A 21,350-nucleotide genomic window follows, 5' to 3' on the forward strand; every position below is an offset into this window, starting at 1 on the left:
CAATGAAACTGAAATAACAAGTTTTGACTGTGACAAGTGACTCTACTATGCCTATATAGCACAAAGGGGACCAGAGGTAAGTATTGAAGCATACCTATGGTACAAACTGATATCCTGGAACTCCACTGCAAGACCACAAAATCTGACAATTTCAACAAAGTAGCAGCAGTTGAAACTTTTAGAGCAAGATCTATAATTTAGGGCTCAGCAGAGACATGCAGGTTCTGGGGCAGAGCTTAAGGAAGTTTCGGTTTTCTTTGCACTCTATAAACTACTTCAGCTTTTGCCCAACCTAAGTTTTTCCATGGATTCCTTTTGGGGAGCAATTAGGAGTCTATGGAACCCAGGTTGAGAAAGCTGGGGTACATTATATTAAAGTGTTTGACGCTTAACCACAAGCACCACTCTCATGGCCCAAAAATATCTCCTAAGCTTGACCTTGCATTAATCCATTATCGAACATGTATCACCTAATCCATTTTTCACTTTAATATCACCTGCAGTTTGCAGACAATTGACATGAATTAGTGGATATCTGCATGTAAAAAGCAAATATATCAGCTTCATAACAACCCCCCCCTCCACCACACCCCATCTCCCCCTAATGTATAGTTACAGTATATTAGTGTGACAAAGCAGAAGTTTGAAAGACCATTCACCTTTCATTAAATGTTGAACAGTATTCAATAGACAACAAATCTACCTACAAAGTAATGTATTTGTAACTTTATTGCCATGATACATAAAAAAAATTGTAGTATGTTGGGTACATTGATGTAACCATAGATAATCTTGATAAAAGTCAAACCGAAACTTGGAAAATATATATGCCTGATTTATGTAAAGTTCAAAATTCTTTCATTTTTTTTTTACAAAATGCTATGATATTCAGGTCAGTCTCTATATCCCCAAAAAAGTGTTACTTTTCATGAAAACATACCCCTGGGATTCAAGTTTTTTATTTGTGTGTACAAATATATGTAAAAAGTATAAAACAACTAGTGACAAATGTAACGTTTTGAAAGACTTAGAAAATCTTAGAAACAAAGAAAATTTCCTTTCTTTATCTTACAATCTTATTGTCTATCAATAACATACAGAGCACATATGCATATTAAAATCCATAGAAATAAAAAACAAAGCTTCAAGCCATAAGAAATCCAAAATGTTTACGCTATTTAGAAGTCTTTGACCAACCTTTAATAGCCTCAGTAATATCACAACAATTGGAGGCAATGAACTATGTTTCACTCAAACTGGCAGGCATTTAACAAATCCAGAGAAATTCAGCATGGAATCAGTTACACAATACGGAAAGAATTATAAGGCTACATTCTGTATCTTGCTTTCAATATAGTGTCATATAAAACAATATCATGCATCCAACTATTCTGTTTCAACAGAATGAAAAAGATTTCATATTTTGTTATCTATAAAATTGGAAAGAAAGTACCCTGACTCTGGAATAGATTCATATTATTTTTAAAACAATAAAATTACAGCATCAAATACAGATTACAATTATTAAAATCATGATATTTATCATTAAGACATTTTTTCACTCGACAACAATTTCAGAAGTAACTAATGCCCTGTGATTTAGTTGCTATTAATGATAGCAACACCCAGCTCTGTGATTTAGTTGCTATTAATGATAGCAATACCCAGCTCTGCGATTTAGTTGCTATTAATGATAGCAACACCCCGCTCTGTGATTTAGTTGCTATTAATGATAGCAATACCCAGCTATGTGATTTAGTTGCTATTAAAGATAGCAATACCCAGCTCTGTGATTTAGTTGCTATAAATGATAGCAACACCCAGCTCTGTGATTTAGTTGCTATTAATGATGGCAATACCCAGCTCTGGTATGCCACGTTTACTTCTCGTGGCATTTGTAAGCTCTGATGACATCACGAATAGGTGCACGACACATTGGACAATGGGAGCCGATATCTTTGAGTCGAAGGCCACACGTCAGGCACACACACATGTGGCCGCACTGGTAGAGGACCGAGTCGATACTCTTGTCCAGACAGATGATGCAGTGACCCTCTTCGGCTGGGTGGACGTCTCTGTTAGGAGGAGCAGCTACGGCATTCTCCAAGTTACCACCTGGAATAAGAGGAACGTATGTAATTAACAAATGCCGTTTAAATTAATAACACGAAGTAACCCTACTGCACGGATGTGCCCAGGACTTCCTGAGTGCCGGGTATATTGATCCCCGTCCTGGTGGAGGGGTTTAAGGGGAGGGGGTGTCCCCTTTGAGAAATTTTTCGAAGATGCCAAATGCTGGCACTTGTGTAGCTTTTTAAGCACATACACAAGTACTAGTTTTGTGAACAATTTACATTTTTAAATTTATCTTTAGTGAAATATATATTACATACCTGGTAAAAGTTCTTAGTTTGTTTCAAAGAGATTTTACAAGGGACCAATTGAGAGCCGTAGGTAATGTTTCTCGCATGCGTAACTGATGCATTATTAGTCTGTATGATTTTGGCATAGGCTAGGCCCAATTTATGTTGAATATATTGTTAGGAATGTCGGGATTTTAGACTAAATAGTGCTGGGCGGGATTCACGATTTTTAAGACAGTGCTGGGCGGTAATTTTTAGTGCTGGGCAGGGCCGCCCAGTGTGGGCACATCCCTGCTACTGGTAAATATTTAATCCAAAATACTCTTAAATTTATGCCTAACGGTGATAATGAGGTGTCACTGGATGTATTGACATGAATATGTAGTGTGTATTGTAAATTTAAATGTAAAATTTATATGTAAATTTTGTAATGCCCAGCCTATTGATTAAAAGTACCCAATTGTAGGCACCCTCACTAGCAAATATTCATAGAGATGGCTCTTGTTTGTGTAGGATATATGTGAAGGAAGTGTTTGGTTCTGTTTCAATGTTCCATCTGAGTACACTTAAATTTATGATGCCGAACTGTATATATTCACATGAATATTTAGTGCATGCAATCCTGACAAATTTCTACACCCAATCAGACTAGTGGAACTATATGGTGACATCAACACCCTTAGATATGCTACAAATTTTAAAACCATAAAGCAAACTTTGAAGTTACACTTTTGTAGTAATTGCTTCAGGTTACTTTTTCAGTGTCCATAATCTTCCGATAGTCACGGAATTCACAAGTTACCGTGGTGGCATAAACTGAGCAAGAGAGTCTTCACATAATTTAAGAAAACAATGCTTCCTTTATAACTCCCTTAAGGCTTTAAATCCTCTTTAGAAGTAGTTTTGAAGCGACCCAAGAACTTCAGAACACACACTAACCTTTCCTCTACGCTTACATACATGTACGAAAAGTCACAAACACAGATATACAATACTACAAACATTGGCTTCTCCTGGACACATCTTACCTGGAGAGTTGTGGAGCGCTGCTGCTACTTCTTGTCGAATAGATCTCTGTAGATCTAGCTGCAAATCAAAGCTAACTTTGACCATATTCTGAAGCTCCACCATCTGGTTTCGCAGGGTAGTCATCTCATGGGTCTGAAAATTTAAACAACCAGTCATTATGAAATTGAGGCTGGCAAACCATATCTAAACAATTATACGATTTCTAGCAACAGTCAAATTGATTATTCATTTCCAAAGTACCGGTATTTTATGGTACATAGCATGATCACTTATTTATCGTTACGATTACGACTGCGATGTGTAGTTTGGTTGAAGGTAGTAATATTGATTTATGAAGAAAGCTGAAAATCAACCATGTTTTAATATTCATGAGCCTTGGCATCCTGCACAATGATGGATGCAATTATTCAAATTATTATTATTATTATCATACTATAATACTATATTATACTAAACAATAAAGTAAACAATTTAAATGTCCTGTCTGCAATATTGCAAATCACTGAAACTCATAGTGACCTATAAAAAGCAGGAAAATTTGTCTCAAATCTTCAAAAATAGGATCATACCAAAGTATGGCTGTTCATGTTGATCTCTTGAGTTGATCCTCCTCCAGCCGCACCAGACGGATTGATCCCCAGGTGACTGAAATCATTCCTGACGATATTATTACGTCTTGGCAGGTTTTGGACGAATTCCATTACTTGTTGTCTGTCGCCATCTTGGCCAGCAGCATGATCCTGTAAAGGTATAAGGGAGAACAATGAATGAGAGGATTTAAAAAAAAAAATAAAAAAAAGTATTGAAGGATCTTTAAGAAAATGTTTGCATGGACCTATCATAACTGAAAAGTCAGTTACCGGTCTGTGGGATTTGGTAAGACCGGTTACTTACAATTTGGGAAATAAATGATAGGATTTCGTTAACATTTATGACTTAAGCAACACATTCTTTGCTGTCGTGTGTTCTCTACATTGCTAATTAAATTCCATTAAATCAAACAAAATACCAAACCTGGATGTCAACATATTTCATTTCAATTGCTCTGATATCACTGAGGGAAATTATAAAGCTTTTACAATTAACCGCAAGTTTTAAATCAGGAACCCTCTCAGAGACCCCTTGGTGCTTGGCTAAACTCAGGATTGCGGACACATGCAATTACCTTATGGCGAGTACTATGGGTAAAAGTGGTACAGATCTGTGTTTGACAGATAGTTATGGTTTCATAGGTTTATATTCTTTATTATTTTATAGAACCCAATGGAAACTTGAATGTTTCATGAGGGACAAACATACCTGTAACATGACCTCAAGTTGACCTCTAAAATTGCTCTCCAGAGTTGAAGTGACCAGTTGACTGTGGACCAAGTTGCTAATTTCTGTGATGATATTTTCTCTGTGAATTTGCTGAATATCTTCCACCGAACCATTTCCATTGTTGCTAAAATAAAACAAATGATACAGTTTTGGCTATAAATTTTCAATAAAAACAATAGAATGTGAAATGACCTAAATAGAAAAATCAAATCAACTACTGATATGGCAAGTTTGTCTTAAAAGACTCTGACCTAGTTAGTTAATTTGACAAAAGCCAAGCTTTTATTCTGTAAAGTAAAAAATGATGTCTTTTGATGGTCTGTAACACCTCTGTGAGTTTGCACTTGACTAAATGACAAATCTGATACATAACAAGTGATAGGTTAAAGATGTAGGCTAACCAATCTACAAGCAATTGACCTTACATACATACATGGTGACATGATGCCTATGTAGGTGAAATCATTTTCTAATATGCAGAGATACAATGGGTGATTGACAGAAGGTACCACTCGTAAATAGGAATGCACTGGATTTTGAAAGGACATGTTTTGGATATTACCATATTCCAACAGTTTCTTTAAGGTAAAGAGAGGGGAGGGGAGGGGGGAGGGGGGAGGTGTGCGTGTGAATATATCAGTCTACATACTCCTTGGTTTATATTTATATTTTTCAGTGGATGATGTTTCATCCTTTGAATGAGTAGATTTTGCACAAGGAATATCTTAAAACTTTGCACCTCAGAACTTAAAAATATTTCCTGCCAGATACCGAATAATTTTGAAAAGTTCCTTAAATTCAGCCACCATTCCGGCTGAATTTGAAAAATCAAGTGCATCCCTACTCGTGAAGGATTACAAATAATTAAATGCTTAAGTGCTCTATAGGACTTACATGAACATGTGGGATATATATGCAGCTATATCATGATCCATTTATTAGCTTCACCAGCAAACTCGACAGAAAAAGAGTAAATGATTTAGACGGTTTGGTAAATGCATCATAACTTTTTTGTCCTGATGACACCCAAACGATTCTCAGAGAAATCCTTTCCTGATTTAATCTTTTCTCTTGTTTGTTCGACACAAAATACAACTTGAAAGTTTATCAGTATTGCCCTAATTAATTCTAGAAATTCAAAGAATGGTCACTCGTGTTACTAACCATTTCACAAACATGGTAATGTAATCGTCTAGATAAATACTTCTCAATCTCAAGGAATAAGTCCGAGAGTTAGAACTTTCAGGCAAGCATTTTTGCAGAGGTTTTTGACAAGTTTGGGCAGGCTGCAGTTGTGGGCCAATACTGATGATCACCTTTTAGGAGGGAAGCATAATTGTTTCACTTACTCATTCCCAGCTCTGTTGAGAAGCCATGCCGACTGACTAGGTGCAACACCACCAGAACTAGGCCCTTGTCCACCACCTGAAACTTGAGGACTGGGTTGTTGTACATATGGTTGCCTAGGCTGTGGTGGCATGAAATAACTAGGGTGCGGCTGTAAGAAATGCCTAGACTGTGGCTGTTGCTGCAAGAAATGAATATATATTTATTTTTCAATTTTAAGATTGTAGCACCACATCGCTAACTTTCATACATGATCACATACTGTTGTTAGAAGCTAACATAAACCTCAAATAAATCTGTTATTTTCCAAAGTAAACTGTTTAACACTTGTAAGCTTTATACAGTACTCTCATTATATTACCAGTAGCACATGGACATCTTTTAACGTACAGTCACCAGTCTATAGGCTACTGGTCAAAGAAAACTGTATAGTATACAGTAGCTTTAAGTCATCAAGTGAGTTCTAGTTAAATTTTTGTAAGCAATATAGGAAGCAGACACACGTATAGTACTAACTTTATAGGACATACGTGGCAACCAATTGCACTGATTGTCAGCTGTGCTAGCACTTAAGGATATTCATATTCAAAACTTGGACTTGGAACCGATGTTAACAAGCACGGAATAGACCCTACACAGGCCGTAGATTTATGAAAATGGGGAGTAAACTTCTCAATAATGTTCTGTACCTGTAGACAATTTGGTAATGTCCATCAACAATATTAGAGTTTGGGGAATATGAACGAATACTTGAACGCACTGACTACAATGAGTATAATACAAGCACTGTAGTATAGCCTGCATGTTGTTGTTGAGCCAGGTCAAATGTTTATTTTACCTTCAGACTCATCACGAAGCCATTAGGTAAAACTATCAACTCTGAGACTGGTACCCTTATTCAGATCTACATTATGATGTCATTATGCACTACAATGAACCAATGCTATAATTTGTACACATGTTAGATCAACTTAAATCAGTTGTGAAACTAAAATCTTCACTTGCAAGTATAAAGGTCATCAGTATTGCTCCCTCAATATGCTAGAAAGTCAGATAGGCTAATGGATACCCATGCTCAAATCTCAACAAGTATTCTTTACTTTAGTTCTACACACTGAGAAATTTACTTGGCTATTTTAACAACCCTCAATGGCTGGGAGTTAATAGGGAGAATGAGAACCACCAGGAAGGTACTACTGAACTGTTTAAGATAGCAACTTTAAAGTGCTAACATTTGGGGTCAAAACTTATGACCTTTAAAACTTATGGGAAAGAATCAGATAATATTCACTTTGACACTCCTTAGCTTCCATATTATGTTTGAACAACTTACCAAGTGACCAAAGTGTTGGTTAGGTCCTGCATGGTATGGTTGTGGATATGCCATAGGGATGGGCATAAACTGGTTCACTATACCAGGAGGAGCCGGAGGAGGGGGTGTGGGCATTGGATGTCCATGGTGTTGAGAGGCAGCAACATTTGATGACGACGGATGAATGTTCACACTAGAGTGAGTTGAACTGCTTATCGTACTAGCTTCTTCGTGCAGATTTGCCGGTACGAAGCCGTCCGTGAGTGGTCTTCCACTGACCGTGTTACCCGGAAGTCCCGCATTACGGAGGCGCAGTGCTGTCTCCAACTCCCGTTCCTGGCGGACGACGTTCCCTCTTATTATGTTTTCCAGCTGGGAGCGGAAATTATGACTCTCCAGAACGCTCGTGACCGGTTGGGACTGGAAGAGTCCTCTGACCTCCAGGACAACTGATCTCTGTTCTCCACTGGTTGTCGAGTTTTCGCTCTGATCCGATGATACACTCTCCGTTTCAGATTGGTAGTCACCAGCCCTCTGGGCTTGTGTGAAGAAACGTTCCAGTCTCTTCAGATTTTTGCCATCACTCACTCTTTTGGTTCTCTCTTGAATGGATTGCAGTTCCAACATCCTTTCTCTGAAGATTCAAAGGGGAAATTAAGGTTTTAAACTTCAATCTTTCCGATATTAATCTTAGTACCATTGACTTATATTAGTCAACATTACATTAAATATCAATCACTTATTAATTATTTATGAGCAATCTACATGTTTGTAAACACATGTAATATCTGTTACTCTGTTGCTGTCGGTTGAGATACTCTGCACTGTATAAGACCTTTTTTTCCATCCAATTATGCATCTAACAACTCAATGCCTGTATATCCTTCATTCTTGATTGTCTTTCTGTAATAGACCTATCAACTTAGGATTGAACTATCAATCAGTCCTGATACAGCCTAGATACTAAACTATGGCAAGTAAATCGCAAGTTTCCAGCACAAAACTTATATATTCTTCATTCTCAATGATTTAAATGTTACATGGCTAATTGGCATTGACTATACTTACTATGACCTTGAGTTGATAGGAACCAGAGTTAATCAAAAGACAAGCCTAACAATTTTTGTAAATTACTTCTGAGACATGCAGTTAATGTGAACCACTACAGTATTTATTAGCAACCTTCAAATATACTTTTTTATAATATTTTACTACACACAAAAAATAAAAAAATAGAAACATGAGAGTTATATCAATTCGAACATATCAGAGTAATATGATTCTGTCAAACTGAAAGCAATTAATCATTAGCCTGACATGTGGAAAAGTCTGGTTTCTTGCATGCAGACGTACATGGTGTGTGATTAGCCAAATGTAAAATAGGGTTCAGAAGCAACGTAGTACACTGCTGAAATAGTTGGCTTGACAAGTAATTAACATTGGTCATATTTCAAAAGACTTTTTCTTTTATGATATTGTATAAACTTGAACAATCATAACCTAGTTATCGCTGCACCAATGCATCGTTTATTCAACGGATGATCAGGTAATTAAGTAAAACCTCCCTCATTGTTGATCCGATGATCGGGTAAATAAGCATCGGTACGATACTGATTGAAACGTAGATCACGTAAAGAAACAAGAGCCCCACTCTTATTACCCAATGATCGGGTGAATATACTGCTTTCAACGAGACTGAAACCTGCCAAATATTGGGTTATGATTGGACATTTGAAAGGAAATTTTTGGTGGCAGTCTATTGGGTATACTTATATCTTGTGTAGCGTATCAAGGCCAAGCTTAGAGTGAGATCTCATCGAGTCTGACCAATGTGCTGCACTGACGTCACGTCTCGACGTTAGTCAGTCCTTAGATTCAAATTTCTGGTAGGACAGGCCAACATTTCAAACACTCTATCACAGAAACTACAATTCATCACAGGGTAAGGCTTAGGGCGATACAATGATAACCATATGATGACAGGAAGGACTGGATCCCGTTTTTCACTAAAAAAATCCTTTAAATGCGGTAAATACGGTATATCAGTATCAGTGATAATGTATATGTGTAGCTACTGTAGTTGTAGGTACCGAAATTACCGTACCGTGGCTACTAACAGTAACACAAGTTTCATACTCAGTCATATAGGCCTACCTTCTCTGTTTAATAAGGAGACGATCCAGTGCGGACAAGTGGCTATCAGTTTCGTTATCACTTGATGAACTATCATCTGCCAAAAGGACTTTGTTTAGTAGTCCACTTCTTCCTTCCTTCCCTTCCTCGTTCCCAATTTCATGCTCCTCCTTCGAAGCGATGGCACCTTCAGTGCAATCCAAGTAGTCAGATTCCTCATCGCTGCCTTTTTGAGATCCTGCAACAAGTGAATGTGTCGCCTGTCTGTTTTCACAACCACTGGTACCTGTTGCACGACGCGAAACGTTTGAAATGGCTGTGAATGACTGATTATTTCCCATGTTGGAAGTTTAACTAGTGAGAATAAATGCCTCAGATGTTGTTCTCGTAAGTCTTGAGCAATTGGGTTACTTTGGAGAACTTATATCAACTCTGTGCCGAAGAACAGACGGTCTGGTAACTGATCGATTCGGTTTGTGTTCTTGTGTGATATTTGCATTCAGAGTGACTAATATGTTTACTAACTGCAGCGCATTACATAAGACCAATCAATATCCAGGTCGGGCCCCTGCACCTGATTGGCTGAAAGTCGAGGAAGACCGGTATGTCATACCTATTTTTAGAATAAATGTCACGGGTTAATTGTTTTCCTGTTGCGCGAGGGTGTAACGATTTTCAAAGAGTGATTCATCTTACCTTTGTTTGCATCGTTCATTGAGCTTTAACGATTCTGCAAACAGCAACTTACCGTACCATCAGAAGAGAACGAGTGAATAAACTTCCTCCTGTAACTACCATGAGTCATTGTCAGAGCTTTCCGCAAACATGACTGCTAGTCAATCGACCTTTCCTCTCATATATTTAAAAAAAATAAAGAAAATTATAAAGAAAATATAAATAGCAAGTACTTGGCAACGCGTGTATGGTTCGATTTGACTGAAGCCTATAGTTTCAAGTGACCTAAAGATTCAAATTTTCTGACCAGGGGCAAGGGGTCATGGATTGTCTCCTATACAAATGTAATGTCTATCGGTTACGGGAAACATGGGGAGGGGGGGAACAGTGTCTCAGGGATGGTAATTGGGCCATGACAAAGCCCCGGTCTCTCGTATACATGGCAACAACGGTTATATACGTAAACCGCGTAAATAAATTCTACACAATTTCAATCAAAACCATTAAAAAGCAATAATTTTGGGAGTTCATGGCTGGAATCAAGAATGAAAAATTCAACACTATCAGCTCCTCGTCCCCTACATTCACCTATAATGGTGCACGGACAACACAATCAGGCTTTACAGGCGTTTACTACTATACAGGCAACAGTTTGGCAAGGAGACCAGCCAAACTTATTCTTTTACCAGAAAGTTTCCAATTAGATTTACGATGCCAGCGTCACCAACGGAAATGAATTAGAAATGAAAATAAAAACGAAAATGATGAAAAGTAGGCAAATCAGTGATGACGTTGCAACTCTCATCCTCAAATTTGCGGAATAAGTTATCGTTAAGATGTGTCCACTCCGGAGCTGAGGCACAGTGATCGCCATACACCTACCTACCCAGTTTTGGAGTTCAGTATATTAAATAGTCTTATAGGACAATATTAACCTCATGAATTTGACTCATTACGTTAATTATTATGTTATGTTCATTAAAAGTCATTATTTCCAACAAAGGTATAGGTATACACAACCCTCATTGTGACGATTTGGCGTGTACATATGACATTCGACCTTTGACCTTAGAGCCTGCGAATATTATCACTAACAGCCAGCTGGCTTCAAATAGCACATGTTCGTCAAACACTGACCATATCAAAATCCCTCATCAGGTCAGCCTTTAAGAGAAGTTTGTGGCATACTGCAAAACAAATGTTAGCAAAGTTTACCAACGACCTCCAATGACCACTTGACCTTTGACATTTTATAATAATTAATATGATCTAAGAGAATGTCGCAACACAATTTAATCACAAATTTGGCAAACGTATACATTATTGATATAGGAGCCTAGTCGCATCATATTTCCTTGAAACGGATTTGGCCAAGTCTCACATTTGACCTCCATTTACCACGTGACCATTAGCATGTGACTGATTTCTACAACCAATTCGAAGTTATCTTTACGAAACTTTACAGACATTTTGCTCAGCGGGTATACATGAACGTGAATTATGAGGGCAAGTCATGGAGTCATGAACAATAATTGATTAAGCGACTCGTTTGAAATTCACAGCCTTCATTCATGAACTCCGCACAGTGGACAGTACATCATTTGTCATTTTACTCCTGAAGCTTTGACCTCAGTTAATATCGTTACTATGTATTTTGATAATACCGTGAAGAGCTGCATCTGCAATCAATATTTTGTCCCGGCGACTGATTCACAGTACAAAAATAAAATAAAAAACCGCAGCTTTCGCTTCATTCGACCGTTGACTTCTGACCTTTCATCAGTAGCGTACGCAAAGCGATTTGGTGGACAGGGGATTCCCCACCTCCAATCGTCAGTCGGGGGGGGGGGAGGTAGGGATGGTTCAGTCTAGGGATTTTTTAATTCAGCCGGGAAATAATTGGACCACTACTGCAGTCCCCCCACCCCCACCCCACTCCCTTTTATCAACCTCACACAAAGTATATATTAGCAAAGCATTGCGTTAAAGGCTACTTATGTAGTCCTAATTTAAAATCTTAATATGTCTCAGAATACACCATTTGACGTATAAAAAAAAATTGGGTTTGATCCCCCTCCCCCACCCCGGCCGCGGCCTGACCGCCAATATAGGAGTTGGATATTCAATGACCCGGGCCCAGTACATCCGCCTCCTTTTACAAAATCATTCTTTCGCCCCTCCCCTTCCATTCATGTTCAGCCCATATGTTAATCAATCGCGCATTTTCAACCCCCACCCGTCACAACTTTGAAATCTTGTGCACGCCACTGCCTATCATTGAAGGAAGGTATAGCTCTTTATCACGGGACACCTGACCTACCTTTAGTTTCTACCAGAGCCACATGGCTCTGGTTCCATACCAAATTTACACGATATCGATGAAGTTACCATCGAAACTGTTAAATTAAGATCTTGACAAATCATGTTTTTACCTCCATGGACAAATATAGGTACATTTTATGACCCAAATATGTACAATCTTTGTAGACATACACAATTTTTACGATATTCAAAAATAAATAGAAAATGAAAAGGTTGGAGGAGCGGGGCATTGATCCCCGTACCTCTCGCATGCTAAGCGAGCGCTCTACCATTTGAGCTACACCCCCGTGATGATAAATTTTGTGTCGTAATAAATATATAATGCAAAGGATACAGGTTTCAGCGGCGAGCTCATATATAAGATAGGTAAAAATTAATCTTGTGGGAATATTAGCACACTTTCATGATTGTTGCGTTCATTAATTCCAAAAATTTATGTTTGATTTCGATTAAAATAATTTATTAAGCATCATGTGTTTAACATTTTATGTGTTTGATTTGGCATACTGAAATTGGTGGATTTATACTTTCCCATCAAATTTGGATATCACCGAAAAAGCGCGCCATTTCTCTAGCTGATTTTATGTACAGGTTATGTACGGGACGGATGCTTATTGAGTTGTTGTTGTACTATTTGTGTAGGAAAGCTAGCGTCTTTGTACCCTATAGTGTTAATCGACTTGAGCTTGTGTGTACTATCCCGCTGGCCTAAGCATTTTCGGCGCTTGGCCAGTATTAACATTGTCCTCCTCAGTTTGTTCCTAGCCTAACTTTAGGTCTGTGGAACCTGGTGGATGGAAAGATTATTTTCAATAGTCATATATAGAGGCCTGACTGAGGCCGAAATGTATTGAATGTCAGAGTGGAATAATAGATAGTTAAGGCTGCAAATTGCGCTTTGTCTAAATTACGAATGTACGATATGCTTCTCTGCCGCAGCTGACATTAATTACTAATAGTGTAACGTGTAGGCTGAGTGATAGCATAGCCGTTAGGCTAATTCTAGTGTCAGGTTAACTCGAACGAATTTTCAGTAACCGTTTCTTCTACCAGGCTTTACCAAGGACAAACATAATCGGAAAATTGGAAATATGTACATCAAACAGGTTTGTATATTGCCTACAGTAGGCTAACTGTGTTCTCAAGATAATTCATATAGACCTGTATTCAATTCAACCCTGGCCTAACTTCAGCTAGGTCAAGGCTATAAATTGGTCAACATGCAAAGTTGTGCCTTTAATTTTATTTTTGTGGGGAGAGTGGTTGAAGAAGGGGGAGAGATAAACCGACTGAATCTGTATCTGATGCCTTGTTCATAACTTAAATCTTTGAATAGGCTGCATGCTAAATAAGAGTTACACCAGGCATATATTTTACCCTCGATCTGGTAAATTAGCATCTCTATTTAACCGACGATGACAGGGTTGGCATTTTCCCAGGAAAAACCTGTTTTTCCCACTACGCGGTAAAAACCAGGTAAAAACCGGGAAAAACTGGTAAATACCGGTAAAAACTGCCTCCGTCTCGAAAACTATTATTACTTGTCCGTAATATGCAGGGTCATCAGTAGGCAGGATATTGTTTCATGACAGGCATATGTTATTGAATATGGGAGTTTCTTAGCTTCATTTTGAGCTATTTTATCACAACTTAATTCTACTTTTTGTGGAAAAAAGAGTATTTTTCATATTGCACATGTATAGTTATTCTGTCACAATCTCTTTAGCAGTATGCATTGCCTATTGCCCAAACCATTATAGGTCTACACTGGGACACTCATCCCTCCTAAATTCTTCAGGCCTATTATGTGCTCAGACAGTTCATTCAATTAATATTGTTATTGGTTACTTGAGAGATCTACTTGGCGAGCGAGTTGTAAAAGTTACACTGTGAATATGTTTGCTCACTTTCCATGTTTTTGTGATGGTGTTGCATTATATATATGTAACAAGACAATGTGACATGTATAATATGACGAACCATAGCCCTAGGAGGCACCAACAGTTTGATACTTGTCCATTCTCTAGATTATGGAATTATGCATCTCGATAGGAAAATAAAGTTGGCTGATTTGAGCATCCAATATATTATTTATTTGAATTATATATTTATAATAGTCTAATCGGTAAACTCACAAAGTTATAGATCATGGCTGTTCTTTGGATGTAACCCAACCTCCTACCATAAGATGCCATTTTCTTGTAGTTTCTATGCTCCTCCACAAGTTCCACATGAATTTTTAGGAATTCTATATAATTTGAGGTTTTTCCCAGTTTTTCCCACTTATATGTGGTAAAAACCTCCCGGTAAAAACCGGTAAAAACCTGGTTTTTACTGGGTGGTAAAAACCACCCGGTAAAACCGGCCAACCCTGGACGATGAGGTACATAGGTACCAGTGCATGACGGTTTCAGTTGTTTTCCGCATACGTTACTTTCCGCTGATTACTTTCCGCTGAAAAAATTCTTCTGCGGAAAACACCTTTTTTTCACCTTCCTGTATACTATATTTTTCGCATATTTTAGGATACCAAATTCAGGCAGGATGATTAAAATAACATGAGAAAGTATCAAAGAACGTCGATAAAGGATGGTTAGACTGAGTTCATGTCAGAAAAGTTAAGCTGCTTATAATACAGAGGAGGCTTGGGGGTGTGTAATTAGGGATTATTAAAGAAGTATGTGGTGGTCGGCCGATAAAAGGGCAAAGGGACACCCGCGTTATGAAGGATTGACTATCTAATAAAGTATTAAAACTGCGGTCCGCGTAATGATAGTTTAAAAAAAAAGTTGTAAAAGGCGGTATCTTTGATTTTCGCTGGAAATGGCTGTATAAGTAAGGGCTGTTTTAATAGTCGAACACGCATTTTGCACCACCTTTCTTACGAGTTACATCTAAAATCATGGCCGATTTATCTGTTACAGTTAAATCCTATCTTCTCCACCTTCCTAAATCATTCCATGTGCCTAATCCAGTAAGTTATTCTGTCCCTCCAAAAAAAAAAACGTTACTTTCCGCTGAAAAAAACGTTGTTTTCCGCTGACAAATTTGTTTGCGGAAAACACCGTTTTGTTTCAGCGGAAAGTAACGTGTGCGGAAAACAACGGTACCCGTGCATGACTTATGTAATTGAGGATAGGGTAAATAAGCATGAATGCATCACTTATTTAACAGACAATTGGGGAAATACGTCTACAGCCTAACAGTGCCATGATTATTGAACATAGCCGAATTGTATAAAATAGCACCACTTCAAAGCTAATTTAAACAACAATTGGTTAAATATGCAAGAGCCCCATCCTGTTGATTGGGTGAATAACTTCTCTCATATCCTTAAATTAGTCCTACAGTAGCTTTAAGTCAGGCTTTTTTAAGGCTAGCTTACCTTTAGAAAGCTAGGCTTTTTTTTGTCATAGATGTTCATCATTTGGTTGTTCTCTCCTAGTGCACAATTCAAGGTTTCCGAAGCTACAGGGATCAGACAATCATCGAGCCTTTCAGCCCAAAGCATAATGTTGTTGGTAAATAATGTTTTATTTTTGTATTGCTTATGTTTAACCTTAGACTAGTAACTGTTTACAGGGCAAGTAGGAACTATAGACTGAAGCTCTGGTACAATCCCTGGATCCATGAAATTAGCCCAGAGCTTTTCCTAAGGAACATGTGCAAAGGCTTTGAATAACATTAAATCTGGATATACATGTGATGTATGCTAGTTGCTGGAAAATGTGTTAGTGGCGTTGTGCCTTGCACAGGATGTCAAATGTGTGTGAGGAGGGGTGGGGGGGGCGAGATGGAGACCAATTCCCATTTTCCCTTTCTGTTGAATCTAGGGGAAGGACCTTTATGGAAAGACCTTAGGCAAATCAAGGATTTGTGTGGAGTGAATGGGGGGGGGGGGGCGGTTGTACACCATGAGGAGTGGTTTAACTCCTTTCCCGACAGAATATTAAAAAAAATGCCAGACTGAACCATTTCCCCTGTCTGGTGGTGGAGTAGGGGGCCATAGCCACCTTCCACCCACCCCCCTCCCCTCTTTGTGCACTCCATTGGGATTGACTATTACAGAAACTTGGGTACTTAGCTATCATTCTTTCAAACCTTGAGATACCCTCAAACTCTGGCCCTTTCCCTTAAAGTGTGTGTTATTTTAAGGAATCTAGAAAGGGTATGTAAGTCTATTTTTTTCTGTTTCAAGTCCAAAGTCTTTGTTTTCACTTGCTAACATTCTGTTGTCTCCGTTGTACAGTGGTACACATTGCCTGAACCTTTGCAGGGTACAACAACAAAAAAAGGAAAGAAAAACCCTGACAGCACCAAAGAGAAAAAAAGTACAGTGTGCCATGTCAGTAAACTGAAGAATTTGTTCACATAAAAAGTATCATGCTTTTTCATTTTATTTCCTTTTCTTCCACTTTCAGTCGGTCGAAATGGCTCAGGCAAGAGTAATTTCTTTTATGGTAAGTACAACATAATTGTGAAGATATTATCATACATTGTAATGGAGGGAACGGTGAAAATTATAAAATAGAATATGAAAAGGCAAAGGCAAAGTTTCTGGCTGAGGCAAATAGTTTCTTGTCTTGACATGATAAGACTCTTTCAAGTTCTTAAAATAAAAAGAAAACTGCAGTTTATTTTTATACGATACAAGCTCTGTTTTAAATATATGGTTATATCCTGTTCTTTATCTCAAATGTGGGAATAGTTTACTGTTGAAATTTTGTGTACCATTTTTTATAATTTTCTGAATTTTTTTCTCTAATAAAGTACTGTGGTTCCTAGGTACAAAAAAACTTCTATACATCTTTGCATTTGTATAGAAATTGGACTATTTTGCATATCATTTTGTGATGCAACACCTGATAAATTATTCCCTAAAATGGATTCATTTATAGCCTGAGTAACTTTTTCATCGTTCTGGGTTGCTTCAAATGTCAACTGTGAATGGGGTACAAATGAATCGTAAAAGACAAAATCTTCATACTGAGTGAACGATTATTTGTGTGAAATTATTAAGGGTTTATTTAATCGTTAATAGTTTACATGAAATTATATTTGCAATAGTATGAATTGCCTTCATCCTGACACATTACTGCTTAGAAGAGTCTGTATCGTAGATAGGGGACAATATTTGTAAACTTGTCATTCATTCCGCTAGTGTGGGAACCAACCCTAATGATAAACATATGTTCTAAATGTTATCTCTTCCTGAATTGATATACCCCTCCCCCACTCTTTCCCTGCCCTCTCATGCTTGATTTGTTCTTGTCATATACAGTATCTATGCATGTTACGTACAAAAAATTAGCCACAGCCCACAGTAAATATTGAGCTGATTCAATAATTTTATATGCATGAATTTCAATTACATTGTTGTTTTTAACAGGTTAATTGATCTTTCTTACCATCTATTTTTTAAAATAGCGATTCAGTTCGTGCTCAGCGACGAATTCAATAATCTCCGTCCTGAACAGAGACAGTCTTTGCTTCATGAGGGAACAGGACCTAGGGTGATTTCAGCCTTTGTGGAAATCGTATTTGACAACTCAGATAACCGCATTCCAGTGAGTATAGTATTTAAACATTTCGGTGTTGAGAGTGTCTGACATCGTTCCTTCTTCCCCTTGGCATTGGGTATAAAAACCAGCAGTGCTTGAAAAAAAAGATGATTGTGCCTGTGGCTCTTGCCACCTGTGTTGTCCAATTTCTCGGAAAAATTTCCACTGTGCTCCTAACACAATGACCCTATGGATGCTACAAGTGCAATAACGACTGTTTTGCCATTGGTGTCCTTGTCTTTGTTGATAAAAAAACAAATTATCAATATATACTGTTTACTAAAAACAAATGGTAACTACTGTAGCTCTTATCTTCTCAGCAATTAGAAAATCAACCCATGATATGTCATGACGACGGCTTTTGACAACTGAAATTTAGGATTAAAATTTTAATTCTGGATTACTATTTGTATTTATTGTTTTGTATTTGTAGTTTGTTTGTTTTTCAAAAACATGAGAAATAAACAAGGTGCTTTGTCATCATGCCCACTGATGGTGTATATCATACTGTGCCCGTCTAAGTTCTGGTGTAAGATGAAAAAGAAGGGGAAAAATGATTTTTATCGTTTTGCCAAGTTCGTATCTTAGGAAATATGCCATTTAAAATTGCAACCACATATTACTGATGCTAGCCCATGTGTACTGAATTTCCTTGATGGCACGTTATATGTATGTAATATTTCAATGTTTGGATTTGAGAGTGGTTTTGAATGAGTTTCTCAAAACCCTTTTATAGGTTTATCTATCACCATGGGGGTTGGCCAAAGAAGATGAATGCATGAACCCTATTGTTTGCTGATCAGAAGTTGTGCAAATCTGACTGGGTCAGGGGCTTTCACAAAGAATTGATTTTATCCTTGTTATCACTTATTTGTTGCAACCTTTTAACTCCAAATGTACTGGAATGAGCTAAGTTGAGCTTACACACACACACACAATATGTCAGCTTCTTCTTGCCTAATGTTTCCATTAGATCGATAAAGATGAGGTGGTTCTCCGAAGGGTCATCGGGGCCAAGAAAGATCAGTATATACTGGACAAGAAGTTGGTCACGTAAGTAGTCTTACTCTGCCTCCAAGAAGAAAAAGGAAGGAAAAAAAACACTGTTTCAACGTTGGTGAAAAGTTACAGGGTTGCCTGAAATTCTGCCGTGAAATATTGTCCCATGAAAGAAGTTTAAAAAAATTTAAACATTCCGTTACAGAGAAGAAAGAAATAATTGTTTTTATAGCAGCGTTACTGTCTGGATGTTTTTCTTTTGATTTTTCTTTGTTTACTTGTCTGTGATTTGCTACTTTTTCTTTTGCTTGTTTTTTGTGCAGAATCTAAGGAACATCAGTCAGAAATAAAAATTTCCTAAAGACGTGATAAAAGTATTTAGTTAATAAGGGAAACTCTTGTCTGATTCCGATTTTGTTGGTTTAATTATTTTCTCTTATATAGTATTTTTGGGGGCTTGTTTGTTTGTTTGTATTTATTTTTTTCTTTATATTAAATTTCATCATCAGGAAAACAGATGTGATGAACCTACTTGAAAGTGCAGGGTTTTCCAGGAGTAACCCTTACTACATAGTTAAACAAGGAAAGGTAAGTCAGCCTCGATTCACTTTTATGTGGTATGCCTGCAGGTTTTTCTGAGGATAGACCAAAGATTCTATCCTGCAAGTATTTGTATATATATCACTGCAGGAATACTGCCAAAAACGTGTATGACCTTGAAATTATTTTGCAACAAAACCCTAGTCAGAGATCTTCTAAAGTGAATGTGATATTGGTACCTTCCTGCTTCTCTTATATTGAAAAAAAAAATGTTAAGGCCCTTGTTCATAATACTAGCTTAAAGTGCTTGCTGTTTGTATTAAAGGGCAAGTTGTAATTGCTTGTATAACTTTATAATGACTTTGGCTGCCTGAGGATATTGGAACCCAGATCCATTGTAAAATTGTCAGTAACAGTCATGTCTGTAGAGAGTGCCGGACAAGGAATTGCCTCATTAGTCCTCTTTATCCCCAAGGTGTTCCTTGTTTCCCATGATTAGAGCTGCCCTACGAGATGGCTTCCCCTTGATAGATTGGTTTTAAAGGAAAGGTTATGTAGATGGGAATGTTAGTCCGTTACATTAGTCCAATGAAATGGCTTTAGGAATAGGATTAACAAGTTTAGGAACTGACGTGAGAGGATTGTTAGTGAAAATAAAGCAAAATGTTAATTGTTTGCAATGGAAACCATTTTTAGTCCTGGTTCTGCTGCTCATTGGTTGGCAGTAGAATTACCATGACCATAAGGGAATGGCAGTAGAATTAGCAGTAGGGTTAATGGCAGTAGAAATACCATTACCATAGGGTTTGTGGCAGTAGAATTACCATGATCATAGGGGAATGGCAGTAGAATTAGCAGTAGGATTAATGGCAGTAGAAATACCATTACCATAGGGTTTGTGGCAGTAGAATTACCATGACCATAGGGGAATGGCAGTAGAATAAGCAGTAGGATTAATGGCAGTAGAATTACCATTACCATAGGCTTTGTGGCAGTAGAATTACCATGACCATAGGGGAATGGCCGTAGAATTAGCAGTAGGATTAATGGCAGTAGAAATACCATTACCATCGGCTTTGTGGCAGTAGAATTACCATGAACATAGGGGAATGGCATTAGCAGTAGGATTAATGGCAGTAGAAATACCATTACCATAGGGTTTGTGGCAGTAGAATTACCATGACCATAGGGGAATGGCAGTAGAATTAGCAGTAGGATTAATGACAGTAGAATTACCATGACCATAGGGGATGGCAGTAGAATTACCATTACCACAGGATAATGTATTGGAATGCTCTTATAACACTCTTCCTTCTACCTGTTCAGATTAATCAGATGGCCACCGCACCAGACTCACAACGGTTGAAACTGCTGAGAGAAGTGGCTGGCACAAGAGTCTACGATGAAAGAAAATCAGAGAGTAATCAGATACTCAAAGACACAGGTGAGTTGATTAAACCGAGAGAAGAGAAAAGAAAGAATGATGAGGGGGAAAAGACATCAAATACAGCAGCTCTAGAATTAATCGACATCACGTGTGGCATCAATTATCTCGCCCCTAGATGCCCTCAAACTGGTTTTTGTGAATACGAGGGGTGGAATCGAATTCCCTTGCCCTCTTTGCCTCATGAATATTCATTTTGTCAGTAATAACAGACAAGTGATTATTATAAATAGCCTTTCTGATTGTCATACAGCATAGCAAATTTGTACCACCATCGGAAAAATTATAATCTTCGTTTTTTTTTT

At 37.8% G+C, this 21,350-nt stretch overlaps 2 protein-coding genes and 1 non-coding gene across 4 annotated transcripts in view; 1 reads left to right on the plus strand and 2 right to left on the minus strand.

The window, feature by feature from the left end:
- Nucleotides 1–1,232: 1,232 nt before the first annotated feature.
- Nucleotides 1,233–10,019, minus strand: LOC139968006 (uncharacterized). 2 transcript variants are annotated; one of them, XM_071972277.1, is made up of 7 exons: nt 9,526–10,019; nt 7,393–8,005; nt 6,062–6,210; nt 4,692–4,836; nt 3,962–4,132; nt 3,392–3,524; nt 1,233–2,115 (listed from the first exon to the last, which is right to left on the minus strand). In XM_071972277.1, the coding sequence occupies exons 1-7, from the start codon at nt 9,843–9,845 to the stop codon at nt 1,880–1,882; spliced, it is 1,767 nt and encodes a 588-aa protein (XP_071828378.1). In that variant the 5' UTR covers nt 9,846–10,019; the 3' UTR covers nt 1,233–1,879. The 2 variants fall into 2 exon arrangements, with proteins under 2 accessions (XP_071828378.1, XP_071828376.1); XM_071972275.1 differs by having other exon boundaries at nt 6,062–6,240; nt 9,526–10,018.
- A 2,696-nt stretch (nt 10,020–12,715) lies between these two features.
- Trnaa-agc (transfer RNA alanine (anticodon AGC)) lies at nt 12,716–12,788 on the minus strand. Its single transcript has one exon. It is a non-coding gene; the product is annotated as a tRNA-Ala (tRNA).
- Nucleotides 12,789–12,924: 136 nt separating this feature from the next.
- Nucleotides 12,925–21,350, plus strand: part of LOC139968007 (structural maintenance of chromosomes protein 3-like) — a 33,222-nt gene continuing 24,796 nt past the window's right edge. The window contains exons 1-7 of the mRNA XM_071972278.1: nt 12,925–13,607; nt 15,947–16,022; nt 16,923–16,961; nt 17,929–18,068; nt 19,036–19,115; nt 19,571–19,649; nt 20,928–21,045. Of these exons, the coding sequence (XP_071828379.1) occupies nt 13,593–13,607; nt 15,947–16,022; nt 16,923–16,961; nt 17,929–18,068; nt 19,036–19,115; nt 19,571–19,649; nt 20,928–21,045 (547 nt within the window). The 5' untranslated portion in view covers nt 12,925–13,592. The remainder of the gene's footprint in view (nt 13,608–15,946; nt 16,023–16,922; nt 16,962–17,928; nt 18,069–19,035; nt 19,116–19,570; nt 19,650–20,927; nt 21,046–21,350) is intronic.

Source organism: Apostichopus japonicus, chromosome 5 (assembly GCF_037975245.1).
Source record: "Apostichopus japonicus isolate 1M-3 chromosome 5, ASM3797524v1, whole genome shotgun sequence".
NCBI lineage: Eukaryota > Metazoa > Echinodermata > Holothuroidea > Aspidochirotida > Stichopodidae > Apostichopus > Apostichopus japonicus.

Bases quoted from the DNA above. Each gene is read 5' to 3' on its own strand.
- LOC139968006 (XM_071972275.1), bottom strand. From the start codon at position 9,845: ATGGGAAATAATCAGTCATTCACAGCCATTTCAAACGTTTCGCGTCGT. The intron at 6,241-7,392 runs GTAAGTTGTTCA...CATTTCTTGCAG, and splicing joins ACCAACACTTTGGTCACTTG to CAACAGCCACAGTCTAGGCA. The intron at 4,133-4,691 runs GTATGTTTGTCC...ATACCTTTACAG, and splicing joins AACTTGAGGTCATGTTACAG to GATCATGCTGCTGGCCAAGA.